This window comes from Athalia rosae, chromosome 3 (assembly GCF_917208135.1).
Source record: "Athalia rosae chromosome 3, iyAthRosa1.1, whole genome shotgun sequence".
NCBI lineage: Eukaryota > Metazoa > Arthropoda > Insecta > Hymenoptera > Athaliidae > Athalia > Athalia rosae.
In genome coordinates, this window is record NC_064028.1 from 6078651 (window position 1) to 6102283 (window position 23633).

Below are 23633 nucleotides of genomic sequence, written 5' to 3' on the forward strand. Positions count from 1 at the left end.
GGATGAGGCACCCGGTCTCGGAATACCTCCTCAGGATTTCTGTTCTCCTGATACAAAATTTTATTTCCGGCGAAAATTTTTATTTCCGAATTTGGAATACCTCCTCGGGTATCCTGTTCTCCTGATACCAAAAAAAAAAAAAAAATTCCGAAAGAGATTCCATACACACGATTGAATGCACACACAGGATGAGGCACCCGGTCTCGGAATACCTCCTCAGGATTTCTGTTCTCCTGATACAAAATTTTATTTTCGGCAAAAATTTTTATTTCCGAATTTGGAATACCTCCTCGGGTATCCTGTTCTCCTGATACCAAAAAAAAAAAAAAATTTCGAAAGAGATTTCCCACACAGGATCGAATGCATACACGCGACGAAGCACATCATGTTTTGGAACACCTTCCTTCTTGATGTGTTATCCTGACATCCAAACTATAGATATAATGCTCCAATAAGTCGTCGTTCTAAAATCGGAAAACTGTAACTAGTTCGCGTTTTTCTGATGAATCATGTCATTGGGTATTGCGTGTACAGGCTCACTTAATAATAAACAACTCATTGATGCAGGGGATGTTACTTATTTATTGACAAAACAGCAATATGAAATACAGCAAAACAGCAATATGTTTTTATTTCATTTACAAAATATTCAAAGTTTCATTCGTTCAATACAACAAACAAATCAGTGTCATTCACAAATTGTCTAATCAAATCAATTTTAAAATCTTACTAAACGCATCTTAATAGTTATCTCCAATACAATTCACGATTTTTTTATTAGAAATCAACGGTTGTCTGATGCATGTAACAATTGATTTCTAATTCATCAATTATCATTTGCAAAAACTGCTTGCATAGCTGCCCGATTGCTTGGTAGTGTGATCCATCTTTCTGATCCTCATGTACTGTCAGAGTAACGTTTACTGATGTTGAGTGACTGTCTCCGGAATATCTGTAAGCATTCGAGTAAATTACAGAAATGCTTTCAGAACAATGTGCGGATCATGACGTTAAAAACCATGCCTGAATAGTTGCATTTTAATAAAAATTGTGTGAACATGAATCTGATTTGAAAAATGAATTGAGTTATCGCTTCTTTCAAGGTGTTTTACAATTAGATAATTTTGATGATGGACGGGAAGAATCAAGATGGGAATCAAGTAACATGAAAAACCTTTCTACAACTATTTTGCTACTAGTATCACTATCAATTTTTATTAGAAATATTTGCTATATCGATCACTCTTGTATAATATGGCAGGATATGGTTACATATACGTCTATAGTTACATATAGGTATGTATAATTTTTTACAATGCTTTTTTCAACGTTACAGAGGAATACACCTTAGATATGTTCACAAGATTGATAAAATACGCGTGCGATGTGTTTTCCAGATACTCGTTCAATAAATAACTAGATTTTGGTGTTCACGCTTACAAATTGTAATAATATCATACATAAATTTGTTTTTATATACAGGATCTTATTTTTAGTTACACATAACGGTTTTCAAGGTTCCATGGTGTAATGGTTAGCACTCTGGACTCTGAATCCAGCGATCCGAGTTCAAATCTCGGTGGGACCTGCTATATTTTTTGTTCGATTGTTTTGTAAATATGCAACGTGACATAAAATAATAATCTTCTTTCTATCCGATATCGTTATGCACTTATTCTAATACGCATAATCACTCGAACATTTGTCACTTAATTTTACACATCATACACTACTGGGTTTACAAAATAACGTGAAAAAACATAGTCGAGTCATTATTAGTTATTCGATGATGGCGATCGTATCTCATCAGTATTTTCGGAAATACTATATAATTTATTCACCGCTTTGGGGTCTGAAGAAGTTTGTTTTCCATTGATCTGAGCTTCATACATTTTATGAATAACGCAACGATCGTAAATACGGCTCCAAGAAACGAGATTACTCCGAGGACGACGAGGACTATGAACCAACTCTTAAAGGTTCCAATTCTTGTGGAGAAGTCGCAGTTGCAATTATCGTACTCTGTAAGATTAAGAGCTGAAAAATTAACGGGCTTTAAAGAGATGGTTTTAGTCTCGTTATACCCGACCGTCTTTCTCTTGGTATTTGTGCTCTGAGATTTTTTAATAAACTTATATGATATGGCGTATGTAAATTCATGACCGTTCAAGGATCCCTTAGAACTGTAATATTGAACCAACAAAATATTACCCGTTGAGGTAACTGGTACTTGAATATTATTTATATCCGAATGTAAAATATCGCAGTAAGACCAAGCTAAGGAATCGTTACTGAACGCACCGTTGTAAACGGCTATTTCATTTCCAGGGCAGTAATTCATGCTCAAATTTCGTCGCATATAAGAGCCAGGATCCGGTTCAAATTCGTTTCTGATTATTTTTAACTGGACATAAACTTTTTCAGTCAATTTACCGATGAATTTATAGCTGCAGAGCGTGCTGGGAGGATACCAGTGCTGAAATGATTTTATATTCTCCTTTGTTCCTCGGTCGGAACTTTTGTAAACGAATTCGCAATTTCTAGGATGTTTTATCAAGTCGGATTCAGTTTCTTGAAGGGTGAGTTGAAAACCATCATGCATTATTGTGCCGTCCCTCTTACTTGAAAATTCTACGATAACATTCCTACCACGTGATATGATTTGCGGTACGTGACCTTCGCCGCAAAATTTCGAAATTTCAACTATTTTACCGTTCAAATTTTCATATATCGCCAAATAATCACTCACGCAATTGATGTTCTCCACCCTGTTATCGTGGGAATGCTTGTGCTTTCTATGGAATCTGTGTTCGAATATGGAATTTGTTTTTCTCGGAGTTTCGCTCACTTGAACAGCTGATGTACTTTCATCGAATATCCCAGCGCTTTTTCCTTCAACGTTATCATCAAGGCTTTTCAGATTTCTTTCAAACTGGAAGTCCGGCTTTTTCTTCCTACCCTTTCTGTCCCGCTGAAAATCACCCCCTTCCGTTTTTCTGTCCAAAGATTTTCCCCTTGATACATTGGCCATCGGTACTTTGCGGTGAGCTTTGTGCTTTGATTTTCTCTTTCTCGCTGTCGTCCGCGCAGGTGGAGGGCTTTCAACGTCATCAACTCCCTCGTTACTTTCGCCATTCTTTTTTCCGCCTCCTTTGACTCTCCTCTGTTTAACGTCGCTCCCAATAATAATTTCATCGTCCTCATCGAACCGGTAATCAAAGCTCTTCAAATTTCTCCCTTTTCTCGATAATTTTTCTCCAAAAACATCTTCATCGTCGTCATCATTGTCATCGTCATCTTCGTCAACAAAACTACGGACTCTGGAATTTATATCTTCCTCGACGTGAAGATCCTCGCAATTCTCTGTCCTGCATCCGTCCTGAATCGTGTAATTCATCAGGTTAAAAATATCCTCCGAAACTCCGCCAATTTTAAATCTTCCCGCTGTTGATTCCAACGAAATTCTGCACCGCATACCCCTAGGATAAACTCCCGGATATCCTGGAGACGTTATTCTACACTGACGCTGATAATTATGATTCGAACACTCCAACGAGCATTCAGCAGCCGATGGCAATGATCCCCCGTGTCTTTCCATAGCCAAGCGTGCGGGAAGAACGGAAAATTGAGCAGAAAATATGACAGGATTTTCCGCCGCAAATTTCGTATCAGAATCCATGACTATGCTCAGTTCCGGACCTTTTCTCAGGAACAGCCTGCAATACACAAGGAGCAACGTGATGGCAATATTCTTAGCAGAATCAATATCATAATTGTTTTCAAAGGAATCGGTGACTTGATTCCTTTCTTCGATTAATTGTTTGATCGAATCAATACCTCGTTGCGTTTCCTGTCACGTGTCCGCAATACCTCCCTACGTCATCTTCAAGGTCTTCGATTCCGTCCGAAAATTGTACGTAAGCTCCCTCGCAAGTTGAATCTCTGAGGGTACCAACTTGAAGTCTTCGAATCCTCAGTTCTACGACCTGCGAATAAATGTTCCAATGAAAAGAGAAAGAGAAAAAAGAAACTTTATGAGGATCTTAAATGAATTCTTCGATTTAATGTTCACCTGAGGATCTCTCAAAGGCGCTCTAATCCTGACAACGCATCTGCCCATTCTTCCCGTCCAACGGATCCAGCCCACCGAAGTTCTTACGGTTCGATTGCACGCTGAAGAATAAAAAGTAAAATCAAATAAAATTCCATCATTGGCATTCGCGTAAAAATTGTCTTCCGCATTTTCTCCTCGGAGCTTTTTTAATTGCCCAAGGGGAAATAGACCGAAGTGTAACTTGCTCGGGTGACATTCCTATGTAAGTTTGATGACTGCAGAGCAGTTGAAATAACATATGCACCTCGTATATTCGGTGTACATACATATAGTACGTACAAGTATATAAGGGAGTGAACGTTTGAAGCAGCACGCGTGGCTAACAACAATCCGATGTCTTTGGGGCGCAATATGGCGTCTGTCTCGCTCTTACACCCTCGAGCACCTCTTTCGCGCGACGACTATAGTTATAATAACAGCTGTCTACGTATGACATTCTCTTACCGGCGCACCCCAACGATCATATAACGAGGACGTACACGTGCTCTGCATTTTTAAAAGAACTTATTATTCTTGTGCGTTAACATTCCTGAGAAAACGAATACTTTGGTAGGTTCACCGAAAATATTGCGTAGAGAAATCTTTGCGATTCACGCCATCGTTTTAATTAACTCTACAGAGTGCACATCCGGGCTGCTAACGGTGTGCTGCACAAATCACCGGATTCGGATTCTTGGGGTTTGCGGTTTGCTCCCAATATATACTTCGAACTCCGAGCTAACTAGTTCCGGAGCAACTTTGTTAGAATCCGATGCCGGGCTATCGCGGACTGTCGAGTAGTTATGTAACATACGTACATACATTTATACATACATACACACATATATCAAACGTGTATGTATTGTACATAGGTACGTGTACGTCCCGAACCTCCTCAACGCATTCGGGGAACCCGGCTTATACACCAGATCTGGCTAGAAAATCCGGGGGGAAAATACGTTCCCGCCCCGGTGAAGTCCGTTGAAAAGGACGCCTCGTCGCGTATTTCGCTTTTGCAGGATGTAGACGACGATGTCGCGTCGCGGGACAGTTTTGCCAGGGCGGGCGTCACAAACTTTCATGTTTGTGTTTGACCGGCGGTGTATAATAGTCGCGTGGGCATGCATCCTCGTGTATAGGTATATACAGTATGCATAAATAGATAGATTATACGGTATAGTAGGACCATCTATTTATTTAGCGCAACTTTGTCCGATCAATTAATTAAATTAAAGCAGCTCCGCTGCATTGGCGACAGACGACGGTACGCTCTGTGTACTGTATAGCTATGTATAACCGTCGGCCTACCTCCTATACGCCATATATGGTTTACCGACTAATTAATTGGCATTGATGCAGTCAATTCGATTGGAGTGGCCAACGTATACCGAAGTCAAACTCTATAGCAAAACACATATCCCTCCACACGAAGGCAGAGATTATATATTCAAAAACACTTCTCGCGGTGAATTGTGCCCCGCACACCAGCTGACAGAGAATACTCTTCAGAAATTCGGAGGGAAGAAAAAAGTAAAAGCTACTCTACGGGCATAAAAGATATCTAAAGTGAAATAATTAACAACGAGTCGAGTTAAAAAGTTCAATTCTGTTGCGGAATTAAAAAGAGTTTTTTTTTCAATTCTTTCAATCGCGCTATACTTCCGCCGATATTGTTGAGATACTTTAAAAATAACTTCGACGTTGAAAATTTTTACTCTCCGTTCAAGCACTCCGGAGATCGAGAGAGAGGAAAAAAAAAAAAAACTACGTGTTATGACGTCTTTAGAGAAGACAGAAAACTGGAGTTGTTTCATTTTTTTTCCCCCCCAGTTTGAGCAGCTGCGACTATCGGCGTTTCAAAGAAAATTTGAAGAACTTGAAAACGCGACCGCCGGTTCTTCGCACGATTCTTTATACTCTAGTAGCCTACTTTGAGACGTCTTTAATTTCGTTCGTATTCGATCCTCCAGCACGTGTGCAAGGGCTGTGATTCTCATATACTTTATTACACGCCCCCCTCATTTCATTACCGTCGTCTCGTTATCCCGATAAATTTTAACGATTATTCAATGCTCGCACAATCAGCTGTTACAGTAATTATCGCGTTCATTTAAATTTTTCAACACGAAGGAGCCGTCGTACGTGTTGTCAGTGACGAGTAACAATTTAAGTAACATACCGCTTATCCTATACAAATACTCTTCACGTTCTTCAAAAAGTTTCAGGGGTCACGTGAGTCAAGATATACCGAAGCTGACTGTGAGACTAGACCGAGGAGTGAAGTATGAAGAGAAGGTGTTATGCGGGATAAATCATGGGCGTGTGATTAATAAAATGATCGCATCTGTTCGTATATCTCTTCGTGGGCCGCACGTAGACGTAAGAGAAAATAATTACGAATAATAGTTCATCGATAAAAGTATATAATAAAAAATGGGACGCGGATCGTAAATATAGACAAAAGATAATTATCTCGAAAGATCATCGTTGCGGCCATGTGCCGCGAGGAGATAATAATTATATTATCCTCCTAACGTGGATAAAATTAAATCGGAGCTGGTCGAAAGCTCGTGACTTAAACAAATTGGTATAGGAATTATTTTTTTTCCATTGGTATTATATTTTTTTCATTCTCTGCAGCTGTCATATATAATTCCTTTGCGGCTCTTACGAGGATTTTTGACTTTTTTTTTTTTATCAAATTATCGATGAAAAGAAAAAAAAAAATTTCCATTGACAAATGAGGATGACGGTATACGACAGGTTATATTGATATTACATAACATGGAAAATTAATAATTCATTTTAACGAGCGCGACAACGAACTGCGGCTTTTGTAATCATGTGACTTGAGTTATAATTAATTAATCGAAATTTATATCGTTGAGTTATTATAATATCATGAATAGCTGCAGTCGACGCTCTTTCGAGAAGATATATATACAACACGAGAGTGTAGTAGAAGTGTTAAGTGCGCCATAGATAGTGGCTTTAGAGACGAAAAAAAGGAGGAGGATAAAATGAATAAAATAGAAAAGAAAACGACGAGATAGTGAGCAATTAATGCGATAGAAAGTTTGCTTGTTAAAGTCCGTGATTTAAAATCAAAAACGATTGTACGACGATAGCCACCCAACTGGAGGAAAATAATAATGATGATGATAATAATGGTTATCTCTATCCACATTCGCGTTTCGAACCCTTTCTCAAAATAAGATCCGGTGTATAGCTGATTCGTGAAAGATGTTGGAAAAAATCAAAAGAACGAAATACGTACGGCCGAGCTTGTACCGTTTCGATTGACAGTTCACGCAAAACGTTGAATAAATATTTATCCTGGAAATCCGTGAGCGTAATATTTACGACAAACGTGACCCCGTGTATACGTGCATGCCGACTTTGAAAGATAGTAGAAAGAAGGAGAACGAAAGAAAAAGAAATAGGAAAAAAACGGGGAACTTCTACGAGAGTCTGAATTAATAAAATCAACTTTTATCGGGTTAATTGCATTCCACTGAAATTTAATTCAATTATTTTCCTCTTTTTTTTATACTTTAATTCGTGTTGTGACGCACGGTATTAAAAGTTTTCGAATAAACACATAGGGGAGGGGTAAGACGAAAGAGGTCGTGAAGGTGAAGAGGACGGGGCAACTGGTGAAAAAGAAGATAAAAAAGAAAGACGAAGATGCGGGGAGATACGGTCGTCTAGCTTTTGAAGCGAGACTGATTTTATGACAATTTTTATTGTTTCTTTGGGCGTTTTAGATACCCGGGGGTAGCAGCGGAGGAGTGTATTGAAGGCTCAAGGGGAGAAAAGGGTCTGAAGGGTCGAGTGAAAAAGTTTTTCCAGTAGAAACGAGAAGTCCATTAGCTTTGTAGCCATGCTCTCTTCGTCACCGCGGCGTATTCTGTACACGATATAAAGACACGCCGCGGAGGAGACCCTAGAAAACTGGCTGCGAACTTGGTCAGAGTCGGGTTTTTACTTTTTCTTTTTTTTTTTCCCCCACACATTTTCCTCCTCTTTTCAAAAGACCATGTATAAGCGAACAGAAATATAAGATAACTCCTTTTTGAGATTTTAACGATTGGATAAAAATTTGAGTTTAATTTCGGACTCAAATTTTGATCGACGATTCACAGAGATGAGTTGAGCCAAATTTTGAACGATGCGGTTTTTGAAAAATGTAAAATAAAACTCAAAAAAATACGAGCTAGCAGAGCGTGGTTTCGATCCACGGACCTCTGGGTTATGGGCCCAGCACGCTTCCACTGCGCCACTCTGCTCTCATGAAGGTTTAGGGATAAAAATCGTATCTAATTCCTTTCAAAGAATGAACAATTTTCAAGGATCGTTATGTCATTATCTAAATGATTTACGCTGTCGCAAAGAAATTGTTTTCAACGATAGAATGAATTTTTTTTCTCCAAATATCGGAAATAATTTCAACTGAACAGATTTGGCTAGTTTATGGGTTTGGATTACGGTAAATATTCATGAATCTACACACCGCAACCCCGTATACAACTCGCGAATTTTGATGAGAAATAACCAATAGTAGAATATTGAACACATCACGTATTTGCCGTTTATAACTCTCGAAATCAAACGAAGCAGTGCTCATCTCTCTCGGTTTAATTTTCACCCCCGTACGCGTACATGATCAATATACTAAAAAATTCAAAAGCGTGATATTCATAATTATTCGAAATAAATGATAGGAAAAATTAATAACCCGTTCGAACCGGAAGATAGGCGAGTCTCTAATGAAAAGAAATAGTCGTAGATTTCGTCCCAGCGCGATTCCAGCTCTCTTATGAAAATTCCAATATGCATTTTTAATCAAACATTAATGCAAATTAGCAATTATGAGATCAAAGCCGATTAATTGTCATCGCGCATACTACGGGTGCAGGGGTATAACGTGTCGCGAATATTACACGCGTCTAATATCTTCTAACTCTAATATAGATTTTGCACCAGCACAGAAATAATTAAGGAAGAATTTCTTTCTACGAAATACACGTCGCCTGTATGAAATAGGAGAGAAAAAGCTCCCTAAGACCGAGAATAACATTTTACGAGTATAACCGATAGTTCTAATAAGGAAAATGACAATAACGACGATAATTATAAGTAGAGGCGTGAGATAATCAGGAATTAGACACCTCGGGTGAGAGACGATGTGAGAAAAAAGGCAGAAACCGTTCTACGAAAGCCCCGGCGCTTTTGTTTCATTCTTACGTATTCTCGTTCTTCTTCTTTTTCTCGTCTCGCGTGATGGCTCGCCGCTTGTATATGGAAAGCAGCCATTATTTCAGCCTGACTTCTCTCTTCAGGATATATTATGCCACTTTACGTGAGTTTATAGCGACATGCGGCGGCCCACACGTGACCCCTAGCAACCCCAAAAAACTTGGAACTCTAAGGGCGGGCGGTCCTGATTTCTGACAAAAAAGACTCCCGCGTCATCCCAAATAACAGTTAACAATAGACACGCGACCCTTGGATTATCAAGTGTGTTTGATTTATTCCGGATGAAAGTGACACCTCGCAAGAGTTCGAAATCACAGATCCCCACGTAATATTCAAAAATGAAAATAAGCTATCTCGATTTCTTACCAGGATAAGATGAGGATTTAATAGTTTTATAAATTTGAGATAAACTGAACTTCTTCGGACCGACTTGCGATGAATTTTCTTAACGTTGGCGCGAGTTGTTTGAAAGTTTCATAGCCATCTATATACGTATATACGTGTGTTACAACTTTATATACTCGCTGGAACGTTGGGTGGGTAAACTTGAATCCCTCTGATACGGAGGTAGTTGGTTCGTACAAAAGTATATACCTGTACAAGACAGGGGACTATTTCTCCCCCTCTTTTTCCATTTTTTCTTTTTTTTTTTTTTTCTCCTTTTTTCGCAGGGCTCAAATCTCTCTTATACTTTTACGACTCTATACCTCGCTCGCACCGTGGTCCATATGGTAATAGTTCATTGTTGAAGAAAACGGACTTTCGTCCGCGCGCGTTATTGCGGTCTCAAGAAATGACGGAGACGATGAAATTGCTACCGGTTATTTCGAAGACGAAACAATAAAGGGAAGAAAAAAAAAATTGTTTAAACAAAATTGAAAGCGAAACCAAAAAAAGAAATGTTATAAAAATCAAAAGAGGAAAACGTTCGTATACATCCGCGGAGAATGAATTCCCGTTTACAAGACGATGACGGGTTCGTACGTGCGCCCGCGTCTGCAGATGGTAAAAGCCATAATTTGACGACTGAATTTCCCCGCGACCCTCGAATATGATATGAATATTCATACGATCGTCACCCTCGCGATTCTGGCCTTGCGCTTTGCACAAGGTGCTGGGAAGTCCGGTGGATGTTGGAAACTGGAAACTGGTGGGTATGGGTAGCGTAGCTGTATACGTATATCGTGTAGTTTGGAGTGACTAGCGAAGTAATGAATGAGCTTCCTCGTATGCGGAGTCATGCGCTACACTTTTCGCCGTACATACCGTATAGCCGTGATCCCCGTGCAACGACGATATGGGAAGATCCCCCGGAATGCTGTTACGGGACTGATTGTGAGTTATTTTCTTTGTGTACGCGACGTTGCTGCCGCTGCCGCAGCAGCCGTTTGAAACCGAAAGAAAAAAAAAACAAAGAGAAAAATAGAAAACGAAAAGAAGTTAAAATAAAAACGTTATAAACGCGTAACCACGTCGTCAACGTTGTGCTCCGCGATCGCATGTGTTACAGCCAGACAGACGCCACGATTCCCATTTGTAACGTGTCGCGGCTAAACGCAACCACAGATAACGATAACGTCGCAACGTATAACGCAACGTACACGTTATTCCTACGACTTGTGGACGCGAGCTTGGCGCAATCGTCGGTATAAAACTTGACTCTGTTAATCGGATACAGAGCATTCGGTTCTTCATAATTAATTAATCGATCGATCAATCAATCAATCAATCAATCAATCAATCTATCAAGTATACGAGTTTCATATAAACACCGATAGTTTTCTATGGACTAGGGTGATCGTCAACTGGGTCACGCAATGAAATAAACGTTTGGAAAAAAAAATATCTTTCTTTGTGTGATACTCGAAACTTTTTCAACCGAATTGAAAAATTGCTTACAAAATATTAAAATTCAGCGAATCTTTGACCTGTACGGACAATTTCCATTTTTTTCGACACGTCGAGTTTCGACACTTTTTTTTTTCAGGCAATACATGTACTGTCGCGGGAAAATGAGAGGAAGGTCGGGGTGTTTCTGGCTTATTTTTGTTAATTTTGTTACGAACCTTTTGCGTGAATGAGACCGTAGCAGAGATCCGTGCAGACCAGAGGTAAGAGAAAACAGAGGCAAAGTACGGTGTCGCATTTCATCTTTGGATTTAGCACCGCGTTTTTCGCGGATCTGGATGATTAACACCTTCGAGATACCTTCTTCTTCATTTTGATACGAGCCTGCAGCCGTCCAGCAGCTCCTCCCAAGATTCCTCGTATTCAGGGGAAGATAAGACCTGAGGAATAAATACAAAAGTTTTCCTTTTTTTTTTTTCTTTTATATTCCTCTCGTTCTCTTTTTCTCTTGTTATCCTCGTTCACGAAGAGACAATAACTTATACACAACGTGATGCCGTATAATTATCATACTAATTAGTAAAATTAGCGCTCCACTGGGAAATGCGGACCTCGCTGGACTGACGAGGTGAATTTTCAATCCCCCCGAAAAGTTCGGGTAAAGGATAAAAAAAATTTTTTTTCAAAGAAAATCCAACGTTTTTATCCCGGCTAACGACCGAAGACTTGGTAATGTTTGTTAATCGACTATCTCCACAAATTCAAATCGTAGCGGTACGGACTTCGAGTTTTTTTTTTTTTTTTTTTTACCTCCAAACTTAAAAGTAACTGCTCTCTCAAGATTTCAACATCCGCGTTGTTTCACGGATACAAATTTTTTTAAATCTATTCGCCAACGAATCGGTTATATTTTGCACGAATCCAACGCTACCCCCGCGCGCGCACGTCATGCCTTAAAATATCCTTATCAACGAGTGGAATTTTTAACGTGCTGCTGCAGGGTAAAAAAGTGATAAAATATTGCTGATCCAGGACGATTCGTTGCCGGGCGTATACGTAGACGTACGTACATACATGCACGGGGTGACGAGGTGATTGACGCGCAGAGCGAAGGAAATGATCCCCTGAACGACGACGCAGTGGTCTGACAGAATTCAAAAAACGTTATCCGTATACATACAGCTCGGCGGAGTGTGGGGTTCGGGATAAAAATTTGTCAGCTCGTACGGTGCGACACCGTAACACTTAGCCGGTATAAAAATGTATCCTTTTCGGGCGTGAAAAGCTTGTAAAAAATATTTTTCAAAAAAAATTGGAGATCATCGTATCGGTTGCGCGTATAAATTTTCGTCCGTATTAGAGACGCGATTTGCACGTCGCGACTCTATGTACCGGGGAACACGCGCCATCGGGGATAAATTTAGCCGGAATTAACGATCCGATCTAAGGTCATGTGGTCAGAAACAAATGTCAAGAAATAAATTGTAAAATACGTTCAGGTGATGTGCGACGTGCGGGACGCGAGTCCGTGTCACGACGACGCGACGTTTTCCCTCTTTTGTATGGGGTGTGTCGAAAAAGGGAGCGATTTTGAAACGCGAACGAAAAGATGGACCAGTCGACGAATTCGGGTGAGAATCGTTTGATCGGGGGAAAGTCCGTCATCGGGTTTGGAAATTCAAAGATTTTCGGTGATCGAAAAATGAACATATCGAAAGAGTAGATTCTTAATTTCTGCTTTTGGAAACGGTTCGCTTCCCTGCGGGCCACCCTTTACATCTGCATCGCGGTAACAGTATGCGCGGAGCATATACGGCACAGTGAAAATGGGAATGGGTGATTAACATGCCCATGCAGTAGAACGGTCGGTGTATGTGGAAACGCTAAATGGGGAGGTTCGCGAAACGGAATTAGAAGCCGCAGAATGTGACGGTGGAAAATGCCGATCCGTCGGTGCAGCTTCCAAAAGCATTGGGTAGCGTGTAGTAAACGAAAAACGGTGGGGCAGTACGCCGTAAGTAACATCGGTTAACTGCCGTTTCTCGGTTGAATCGCACCGCACGTATACATAGCCGTATAAAAAAAAAAAATAAAAAAATAAAAGAGTTACTGCCCAAAAGAGGTAAAAAAAAAAAAAGGAAAAAAAAAAAGGAAGACGAACAAGACACGGAGGAAGACAACAGTTTCGATGACTCAAGCCTTTCGCGGTTCGCGGGCTCTCTCTTTGTTCTTAATCGGTTTCCGCCCCTCATAGTCCATTTCCACCGTCCGCTTTTGTATCACAGCTTTTATATATATTTTCTCTTTCGTCGGGTTTATTTGTTTTGTTCGTTATTTCCCACAGTGATCGCCTTTTCCGTATACCCTTTTTTCTTTCTCTCTTTTTCCCTTAGTTATATTTTTCCCACCGCGCGGTTACGCGGAGAGGATCTATAGATCAAAGGATGGCTCTGAAGAAGAATTCTATGTAATGGCGCGCGGCGAGCATCGCCAAGTACAATAACGCTATTAGTTTTCATTGTGTCTTTCGTTTCTATTTTTTTTTTTTTCTTCACCTCGTCGAAACGTTGACGTTATCCACTTTTTAAATTAAAAGAACGAGAATCGTCGTACGAGGAGTGCTGATCGCTGTTAATTTCCCTAAACAAGGGGCAAACTCGCCGATCTATATGAACATTGCAATTACGTATTCCGGCTGTAAACAGGCGCGGATTACCGCGGCCTAATTTCGAATGCGTACTGGCGGTCTTACCGCGACGAAGAATCCTTAAGGAGCAGCAGCAGCAGTATACGGGTAGCGGCGGGAAACAGAAACTCCCTAATTCCGGTACACGGGGGTTCCTTTTCCATCCCTCCCGCCGCGCGTCTCGCGTGGCCATCACGCGGCACCCCGACGTAGGACGTAGGGTATATTCGCAGTTACGTATCCGTGGAATAAAAAAAGATAACCTGATTATCTTTTGTTTTATCTCCAAGGAATTTGCCCCAACTCGGTGTTTCTATATTCATGCATATCCTTCGCTCTCTCAATACCACCGGGAATATTATCCCGGCGGGCGTACGATGGAGCTCCGCAAAACGAGGGAAAACTTCCCCCCTCCCTCTCTTCGACTCACCGGATAATGCAACCTTGCTTATCCTTCACACCTCTGATATGATTCGTATTCGCAATCGATAACGCGACGAGCTCAACGATTCGCGATTCAACTAAACCGATGGTCCATCGGTTATCAATGACATCCGATTCCTTGTACTCCGACCTGCTGTCATTCTTCGTTTCTACGGCATTCGCCAACGAAGACAGCGAATAATGACCGCTTCGTTGATCTACCGGGACCTCTAACTGACGTATGGATCAATCTCTCTACCAGCATCGGCAATCTTGACGTGCATCGAGTTGCGCCAGGAACAAGGACAAATATCGCCCACCCGCCGATGGGGTGGCAAACGTCGCTCGAACTATTAATACGTACGAATTACCCCATATCTTACATTCTACACCGAATTCGTATTCCAGATATTTCCTTTGGCGATGTACCCGATTGCGTGTTGGGCAGAACTGATCACTCCGTTCCCTGGTTCGGTTTTTTCCTTTCTTTCTCGTTTTTTTTCGAAGGGGTTTCTTGCTCAACTTTACCTTGGAATATGGTACCGCGTTTTTTACAGTTTCGCACGCGAGATAATTTTACGCGGAAGAAAAAAAACCTATATATATATATCTCGCTGAATTTAGATACCGCGGTGACATACATATATCGACGCTGGCTGTGCGTTTATCGAATAAGAAAAGAGATAAAAAAAAATGAAGCAAATTTTATCGTGTACTTCAGAAATGAAAGCTCGCGATATTGAATTTTTTGTAAATCATATATGTTTCGTTGTGTTTGCGATTTTATTTTCATTTTTCTCGTTTCACGGGAAGCAATAATTTACGGTAACTTTTCTGTCTTCGCGAATATCTCTGTACTCTCTGTACGTACACAATACACACGCGTGAAAAACGGATATGTGTTCACAGGTATATATATATCTAGTCAGTTTGTGTTCTGTCGAGCATGTTTCCTATAATTGTTTTCCCGTTTCTCGGTTCTATTATTTTTTTTTATTTTTCCCTTTTATTTTTCCTTTCGCTTACTTTTACTATTTTCATTTATTTCTCTTCGGGAATACAACGATACACACGTATAGACGGAACGCCGTTTTTTCTTCACATTAGCGAAGATTTGTTGAGGATTTTTCTTCTCCGACTTGCCACGCTAGATGGTCGTTGCCAACTTTTCAATGTGCCCCTCGTGCACGAGAATGTAGTTTACCGTGCAATCTTGTACAATATATAATTGATCGTTGAACGGCCCAACGTAAATTTAAAAGAAAATTGCGAAAAATGCCAATACCCGAACGATCGCCCATCTCTTTCTCACGAAGTCCGAGTGCGGGACGGAGATTTCAATTAATTTTTTCATCGCCGACCATTTTTGTCCGCTACGAAAGACGTTATTTACATCGATGTTTAATCAGAAAATTCCGTAAACGACGTAACGAAAAGACAAATGAAAAAATATTTGAACCCATTTTACGAACGCTTTACGTACGTACGTATGTATCGCCTACGGGGATATATCGTAAGTGCGGAGTGCGAACGTGTCTCGCGAATGTGGCAAGTTGAGGCAGTTAACAAATCGCTTAAAAATAACCACATCTCCGACGAAGCATCAGAAACAAAAGGAATTTCGATCGTTTCGCGTGCGCGTTCTTTAACACCGACACGTATATGTATGTATACTGTAGGTTGCTCAATCTGGTTTCGGGGGAAAAGTTACGCCCCGTCACCGGGCTCCGATCGTCCGGAAAATGAAGGGTTCTAAAAATCGACACCTCCGATAAATTGAAAACAAAATTACCGAGTAGGAGGACAAAATAATTTTGGGGACGGTGAAAATTTTCTGTCTCCGATTGATTCGAAGAGAGAGAGAAAAAAAAAAAAAAGGTGGGGGGGGGGAGTGGAAAAAAGAAGATATTGGAAGCAATAATGAGAGGAAAGTTTTGGGATAGTTGATCGGTCTAAAAATAAGTCAACCGACGCATCTTCAATTGGAGGATGTTTCCTAATTGACCGGTAATCGATCCTGATTTATGAAGTATTTAACTCGCATGTCAGACTCGGAATTATAGCCGGTGGTTGCCAGAACGCAGTGGAGAAAATAGCTGCGCCCGCTTTATAAATAATTTATCCAACTATTATAGACGATCATTATATCGAGCGCCTCCGCGAGCGAGCGAGCGAACGAACGATTCGATGACGAGACGTTGAGATCCGCTACTCCGCGGGGGTATTGAAGACAGGAACAAAATCATTACGAGTAATCAGTTAAATTTTCTAGATGTATTGTACGTATGTATAGGAAGTCCGCGTGCTGCAGTGCAGAAGATAGCGAGCGGCGGTGCTCCCGATAATCGTTAATTCGTTAATCTCAAACCCAGAGAGCATAATTTCCTATCTGGTATATATACGTATACCTATATAAGAGCTTTCATAGAGCCGAGGAGAGGGGGGAGAGGGAGGAACTTTTGAGAGAGCTCGCTCTCCCGACTATTGGACCAATTCATTTTCCACTCGGCCAGGTCGCGTCGCTATGCAAAGCAGCCTGTTTGATGAAGATAAAACGAAAAAAAAAGAACCTCACGTTCGGACTTTTTCCACGGTTTTTATCAGGGTCAGGTTATTTAATACACACACACAGACGTATTAAACCCTGCGCAATCTATTCCCGATTCACCGCCGCGTATAATTATACATAAACGTATACGTATATATGTATATAAAAGTCATATGAATTCCTTTTTAATTGGCTAATCGAATTTACCGATCACCGATACCCTACACCGTCGAGTGATGTGATTTTTTCATCGCGAGATAAAGTGAGCCGTGATTATTCAGTTCATCTCGTCATTACGTTGAATGATGTGAAAATATGTTCGAATTTAGATTTTCCAATTCGTTTCACCGTTTATCGAAAATCGATATGGTTTAATCTGCAAAGATTTATCGGTATCCTCGATCCCGTAAAGAATGATTATTTTTTTATTATTTTTTTTTTTTCGAAAATCATTGCGAACAGTTCAGATTATTTTATCACGTACCGGAGTAACGGCTTCGCATATGCGCGAAATTTCTGTCCGATATTTTGAAAAGCGGCGATACACGTTTACACCGTAAAATATTCATGGCGAACGGACGCAAGTATGATATATGATAAATTTATAGTTTTACAGTCAGATTTACCGATCCAAAGCTTCCTATACCGATGCGCACCCGTGCCAAACTGCTGTGCAAGCTATGGATATAACTCATTACTGTTCAGTACGGGGAAATTTGATTTCCAACGATTTATACAACATAACGAATCGAGCACCGGGTATTTCTCGGCGGAGTAATATCGAAAAAAAGGTAACTCGATTTGCGCCTAGGATTCCGCATCTGATGCGGAACACTCGACGCCACCACATATCGGGCACGCAAAAATATGATCCGCGAAGCGGTGTTCCCGAAGAATCGAAACAATGATATTTCATGTCCGAAAATGTTGCAATGGGATGTACAACGACTCTATGGTATCATTGGGGTTGAGACCCCTTCGCGATCGAAAAGGTTGCCATAGGTTGCAGCGTAGGCGGAGGATAGGAGAAGGTGTTCGTTGACGAGAGAGCATTAAGGGATATTTGTTAATTGAATATATATATATATGTATGGAGGGTATATTTGTCTAACTAGTTGGTACCGACCAATTAGCCGGTTTGAGTGGGAGCTTATTAATTACGAGTCATAAGTTGCACCTGCTATACAAACTAGCTTTGCGTCGTCGGACGCCGCATTATTCGTTGAGCCACATTTGTAAACGTCCAAATTACTAATACGTTTCAAAGCCCACAGATTTTCTCGGTCGACACCGAGCCCTAGCCGCTGCACATATCACCTCGTACGCGTAAGTTGTATATGTGTATAGTAGATGCATTCTATATATATATATACGTATACGTCCATACCGCGCCGCTCTGGTTTATCACTATGGATTTTGACAGCTCTGATGCATGGTGGCAAGTGTCACATCGCCGACCGAAAGTACACGCGACATATGATGACCCACCCGCGCCTTTCGAAAAATTGACGGATACAAAAATCTGAGAGACGGGGAGAAGAAAGAATGGACATTTTGTACAAATCACGCGTTTTTCTCTCCAATCCGTCTCTTTTTTCGCTCTCGTTCGTACGTATATTTCATCTACTACAGCGTGCGCTCGTGTCTTCGTGGATTTAACGAGGTGAAATAAATATATCAAAGTTGTCCCCCACTTTTAAGGTTTCGACAATTTCAACTTGACGACAGTTTCATCTATTGCATACATAGGTATACCATGTGTACTCTTCCGCTGTACTATATCCGTAAAAGTTCTCCGTTGGGAAATTTGCGAATCAAGCCGTAAGTAATTGTTGAAAGTTATTCGCGCTGATCGTTTTTGTCCCCGCACTGTGAGAAATATTACATCTATCGTACATGTGTTTCGCGTGTAACATTTCAATGCTCAGAGACAAACGAGACTCCGCGTACAGGTATAATATTACCTAAGCGTACGTAGATACGATGAACATTTGAATATTAGCGGCGATATTCGATATCTCTCCGAATCAGCTGTTGCTAAATTGGGGTAAATAATTGGTAAGAGGGATCGGAGTGTATCTCTACGATAATATGATATCGAATAACCATTTTCAAAATTAGAATTACGACCGTAATTTCTCACGTTCATACTAGATTACAATTTCAAGCTACGCTGGATGCACTCTGTGCACACACATATAAGATTTACCGGTAAAACTGCATCCGACAATTTCCGCACCGCGCGAGCTGCGAAATCATGGAATAACGCACGCCAGTTACTGGCTGAAATAATTTCACAACGATTCTTTCCGTATTATTTTAATCTACGAAAATTTTTCCCGTAATAATTTTTCGTTCGATTGTTATCGGTAAATTCATTCTATACGTGCATCCTGCAAACGATTACACTGTACACGTAAATTCAACGAGTTAATTGCATCGAATTTGCAGTAAACGTTCAAGCTAAATTCGCAGCCGTTAACCAAATTGGAGTTCAATAAATTTATCAGCAAAAATTACATCCCCCGCATACTGATATTGGGGTAATTTTCGTAGCCGAAAAACGCGCCAAACTTGAATGATTTCACGCACCTACGATTTGTCGGAGCGTCCATTTTTTCCCTGTTTTTTTTTTTTTTTTTGTCTCGTTCTCAATTAATTGAAATACCATAAAATACTTACTCGGTTTGTCGTTCTACATCACGTGGTAGTCGGTCCCAATTTTTACATGATCCGTATTAATTTTTTAATTATCGATTAGATTGATGAACTCAAGAAAGAAGATAAGATGACGATTACTATTTGCAATTAGGGTAGTTGTTTTTTGAATTACAGCTCTAATGGACCCTCGAAGCGCACTTTGAGCTGAAACTTTATTACTTCAAACCGATTTTTCTTCTCCAGTCTTCAGGTTAATGAAATTTTGAGTCGGTCGTAGTAAAAATTCACAACTAAGTACAGATTCACATTTTTTATTTCTGTAATCCACGCATAAGTTGATATAAATTTCATAGATAATTTTCTTCAATATTTTTGTCGTACAAGACTTTGCGAAAATCACATACGGTCTCGTGACGCGTTACCTTCGAATTTCATGTATTTTCCTATACTACAATCCCACGTGTCCGACACAATTATTAGCCTTTGTGTAGAATTTTTGATAAATGGACCACCGCATATGGCGCTTCGCGCTCAACTGCGAGGGCAGATTTTCTCCACCATCCTCAGAGTCGTATCTTCCCCCACCATATCACCCACATAGCTATTATCGTGACGTCATTCATTCAACACGCAAGCTCGATGTATGCGCTTTCCGTATGCAATAATAAAATATATCCAACGAATCGGAAAATTTATTCTCCGTGTCCCGTATACGTATATAGATACCCCTGAAATACGCACTCTCCCTTCCATCTGTCATTATCACCGTTCAATACACGTTAATTAGAAGGATCCAAAAACAAGGGACGGTACAGCTTTTTCGATTTACGCTTTGTCGGAAAACTGGAGAAATATTGGAAAAAAAAAAAAATTCAATTCTATTCCGATCTTTGATTTACGACACATCGCTGTAACAAATGTTTAATAATCTTCTACGGATTCAAAGTCAGCATGTTACTCTATACCCATTGTCGAGATCGTTAGGGTGCTTTTTCACGTGATAAATCGATGCGCCCCATCGATATACAAACGTACCCAGCATCACCCGAATATTATACCCAATACCCATACAACCAATGAGCACAAACGATTCACATCAGAAACCACAGCCGTAGGTTGTTCCTGTGTACCGCAGCATCGCTACTATACATATACTACATCATGCGAGGCGTTAAATACCCTACGCACAATTCTGAACGAGGGTAGAAATTATATCCAAAAGGTCTATACCAGAACAGTATTTTTTCTTCCTCTCCTTAACGAGGGTTAAAAATATAGTTTAGATTTTCCGACCTATATAATTTTCCCAAAATCAAATGAATGCCCACATGCCTTATAAAAGTTCGTTTCACTCTCTCTCTCTCCCTTTCTCTCTGATTGGCCTAATAGTCTTGGAGAAGTTCGATTTCGGAGACGTACATAAATAATAATAACGAATTGGATAAAAAAAAAAAAAAAAAAACCAAAGTAAAAAAGAGAAACTCAAGCAAACTTTTTTCGTGTTGGCAGGGGAATTAGAGGGGTGTGAAAAGTTTTTCCAATTTTTTTCTCTCTTTCTACCACGCGACAAGTTTATTCTTTTTTTTTTTTTTTTTTTTTTTTTTATATCGCGAAACAAGGAAATGCAGGAAATTTCTTCTTTTTTTTCTTTTGGCATGTTTTTTGATATCGAATTGAATTTTCGAATCCTACCGTGTGAACTGTCCGAGTCACCTGTCGCCGAGAAACGGTGTTATAATACTACACGTGCACTAGATGCTTTTCAGAGTGTTTCTAGAAAATAAAAAAAATCAGATAATAAAACAAAACTCAACCGAGCAAGTTCTGCCGTATTATTGTAGTTCTCGTAAGCGTGTCCCGTTCCCGTTAAAATAGAACAGATTTACACGGGCACGATGGCGCGGGTCTCTTCGAGCTATAATAGGGCGAAATGTGGTTCACAGGGGTGTTAGTTTTACGTAACATGTACGTGAAGTAGCGGTAATAACAGCGGCTAGTTTTGTACGGTGTACATACCCTACTTGTGTCAAACACTTTTGACCCCGTGCAAACTATACGCGTACGTACGTACGTGTAAAACCGCGCGTGAGATAAAAATGAAACATCTTTCCCGCAGAAATATATTTACAGAGGTGGTAAATATACATATAGGCGCAGTGTAACGTACACCCGATCCGCGTACGCGGGGTGCAAAATATTATCAATTTTATACGATCGACGCGTGCAGCGGTTCGTTTCTATAGCGAATTATTTTTACGATTATTGGATGGAATCGATCGATAGGAAAAGCATAATTGATCCCTCGCGCCGATGTGTCACCGCGACGATTTTCTCTCGGAAGAGAGAAAATGCACCCGAAGTACAAAACTTTCGTGTCCACATTTTTTTCCATGCCCCCCCCTGAATATAAAAATATAACGAAAGATTTTCCAATATTTTTTCACGCTCGGGTAGGATGTGTTCCAAATCCCGGAACGAGTTGGCATTTCTCGATCATTCGTCATCCGCCTTATACCCACGACAGAGGAAATTTGTCCAAGGGCTTAGAGAGAAGGAATTATTTTCGGTCATCAGAACCGTGAGTCTCGGTGAACGGTTATCTTCCCTCGTATCTTTCCTTATTTTTTCGCTTCATAACGAAGATATAATTCCTAACCCGGCATGACATCTCGTTTCGTTGTTTTGACATATTCCGTATCCTTCTGATCGGTGAAAACATTTTTATTCCCCGTACAGATCAGTCGTACAGCCTCACTTTTCGGTAGAAGAAGCCAACGCGGGTTTCCCTGCGTGTAAAAAAGCCCGGCGGACAAAAAGAGAGCAAAGAAAAAGGGCGGTCGGAAAACGAAGAAGAGAAAGCGGAAGAGAAGGAGTAAAAAGAAAATGCGCCGGTAAACTCGTTGGCAACTTGTTGGCGAGTGAAGGATAAGAAGAAATTCGAACTCCTGGGGTAAAGAGAAGCGATAAATTGTAAAAGTAAATCTGGTCGGCATAACACTCGCTGTGCAAGTGCAATGAAAGTGCCATTTGGTGCAGCACACACGAACTTAGGGGTGTCCCTGTCGCTCTCGCTTACGGTATAGCCAGCCGCTGGGCTACCGGTGTTCCGTGCTCGGAATATAATTTATCGGAGTTGGAATTTTCCGGCTGTAGGGACGCGGGAAAGAGAAGGAAGAGGGTTGAATTAGGAAGAGGGGGGAACTCTGGGGTAGGGAAAAGGGGAGGCAAAAGGGGTCCGAACGGAGTCTGCAGCAACAGCGGGAAGGAACGCACGGAGAACGCAAGTCGTTCCCCAACCGTGACTATACGTATACCGCGTACACACACGCATTTTGTATCCCTTCTAAATAATATCTAGTTGTTGTTTTGTTATCCTTCGACGCCCTCGAAGCCTGCAGCAGAAACTCGGCTCTCTATCTGCCCCTTTCACTACCTACCCTTAAACCGCTACCACCCTTTTAATTACCTAATGGTCGGCGGTTGCACGCCTATTGTTTACCGCCCGTCAAAAAATGCATGCGCCTATGTATTTATATAAAATATATATCTGTGTATTATAATATTATCGGGAGGCGATTAACGACGGCGTTTGGTGCCGAGGGCAGCGAAGGGGTTCAGATTCCACCGAGTCGATCCTACGATTGATTTCATTTCACCGAATCATTCGATTGAATTACTCAGATATTATTGCGAACAGTAATTTTCGTGAAAGCCTTCACGTTTCTCTCTATAAATACACACGTGTCTTGTTCTTCTTCGCGTACGCGTACGCGTCTATGCGGGAAGTTATTTCATTCGACTGCGAACGTCTGAAAAATTGAATTTGAATTTAATCTGCAGATTTCGCAGCGAAATTCGATTGTGATGGGTAAAAAAAAAAAAAGAAATAGCAATTTTCACATAAACACATTCGAGTTCTACTCTATAATATTATTTTTGTTGAAATCACTGCCATGTTCTTATAATATGGGGATGAAATGTTGAAGCGACAACAAAAAGGAGTAGAGAAGGAGATCCAATTTTAACCACCGTCATGTATAACATCTCCCATAGGCGACAGCTTACAAGTCATCTGTCATCGTTATCGCACCTTTTTTTTTTTTTATTCTTTCATT

At 40.6% G+C, this 23633-nt stretch overlaps 1 protein-coding gene and 2 non-coding genes across 4 annotated transcripts; 1 reads left to right on the plus strand and 2 right to left on the minus strand.

The window, feature by feature from the left end:
- Window positions 1-1185: 1185 nt before the first annotated feature.
- On the minus strand, window positions 1186-20037 carry LOC105687675. Of its 2 annotated transcripts, XM_048652029.1 has the most exons (6): window positions 19941-20037; window positions 19540-19835; window positions 11419-11640; window positions 4073-4173; window positions 3838-3986; window positions 1186-3716 (listed from the first exon to the last, which is right to left on the minus strand). In XM_048652029.1, exons 3-6 carry the CDS (start codon window positions 11501-11503, stop codon window positions 1838-1840), a joined length of 2214 nt encoding a protein of 737 aa, XP_048507986.1. In that variant the 5' UTR covers window positions 11504-11640; window positions 19540-19835; window positions 19941-20037; the 3' UTR covers window positions 1186-1837. The 2 variants fall into 2 exon arrangements, with proteins under 2 accessions (XP_048507986.1, XP_048507987.1); XM_048652030.1 differs by lacking the exons at window positions 11419-11640; window positions 19540-19835; window positions 19941-20037 and adding an exon at window positions 10619-10829.
- On the plus strand, window positions 1517-1588 carry Trnaq-cug. Its single transcript has one exon. It is a non-coding gene; the product is annotated as a tRNA-Gln (tRNA).
- Window positions 8311-8382, minus strand: Trnam-cau. The gene has a single exon. It is a non-coding gene; the product is annotated as a tRNA-Met (tRNA).
- Window positions 20038-23633: the final 3596 nt, after the last annotated feature.

What these genes read in the sequence shown, in the direction of transcription:
- LOC105687675 (XM_048652029.1), bottom strand. Translation starts at nt 11,503, where the DNA reads ATGAAATGCGACACCGTACTTTGCCTCTGTTTTCTCTTACCTCTGGTC. An exon ending in CGCCTTTGAGAGATCCTCAG is followed by an intron (nt 3,987 to 4,072) that starts GTGAACATTAAA and finishes ATTTATTCGCAG; the next exon opens with GTCGTAGAACTGAGGATTCG. An exon ending in GTGACAGGAAACGCAACGAG is followed by an intron (nt 3,717 to 3,837) that starts GTATTGATTCGA and finishes TGTGTATTGCAG; the next exon opens with GCTGTTCCTGAGAAAAGGTC.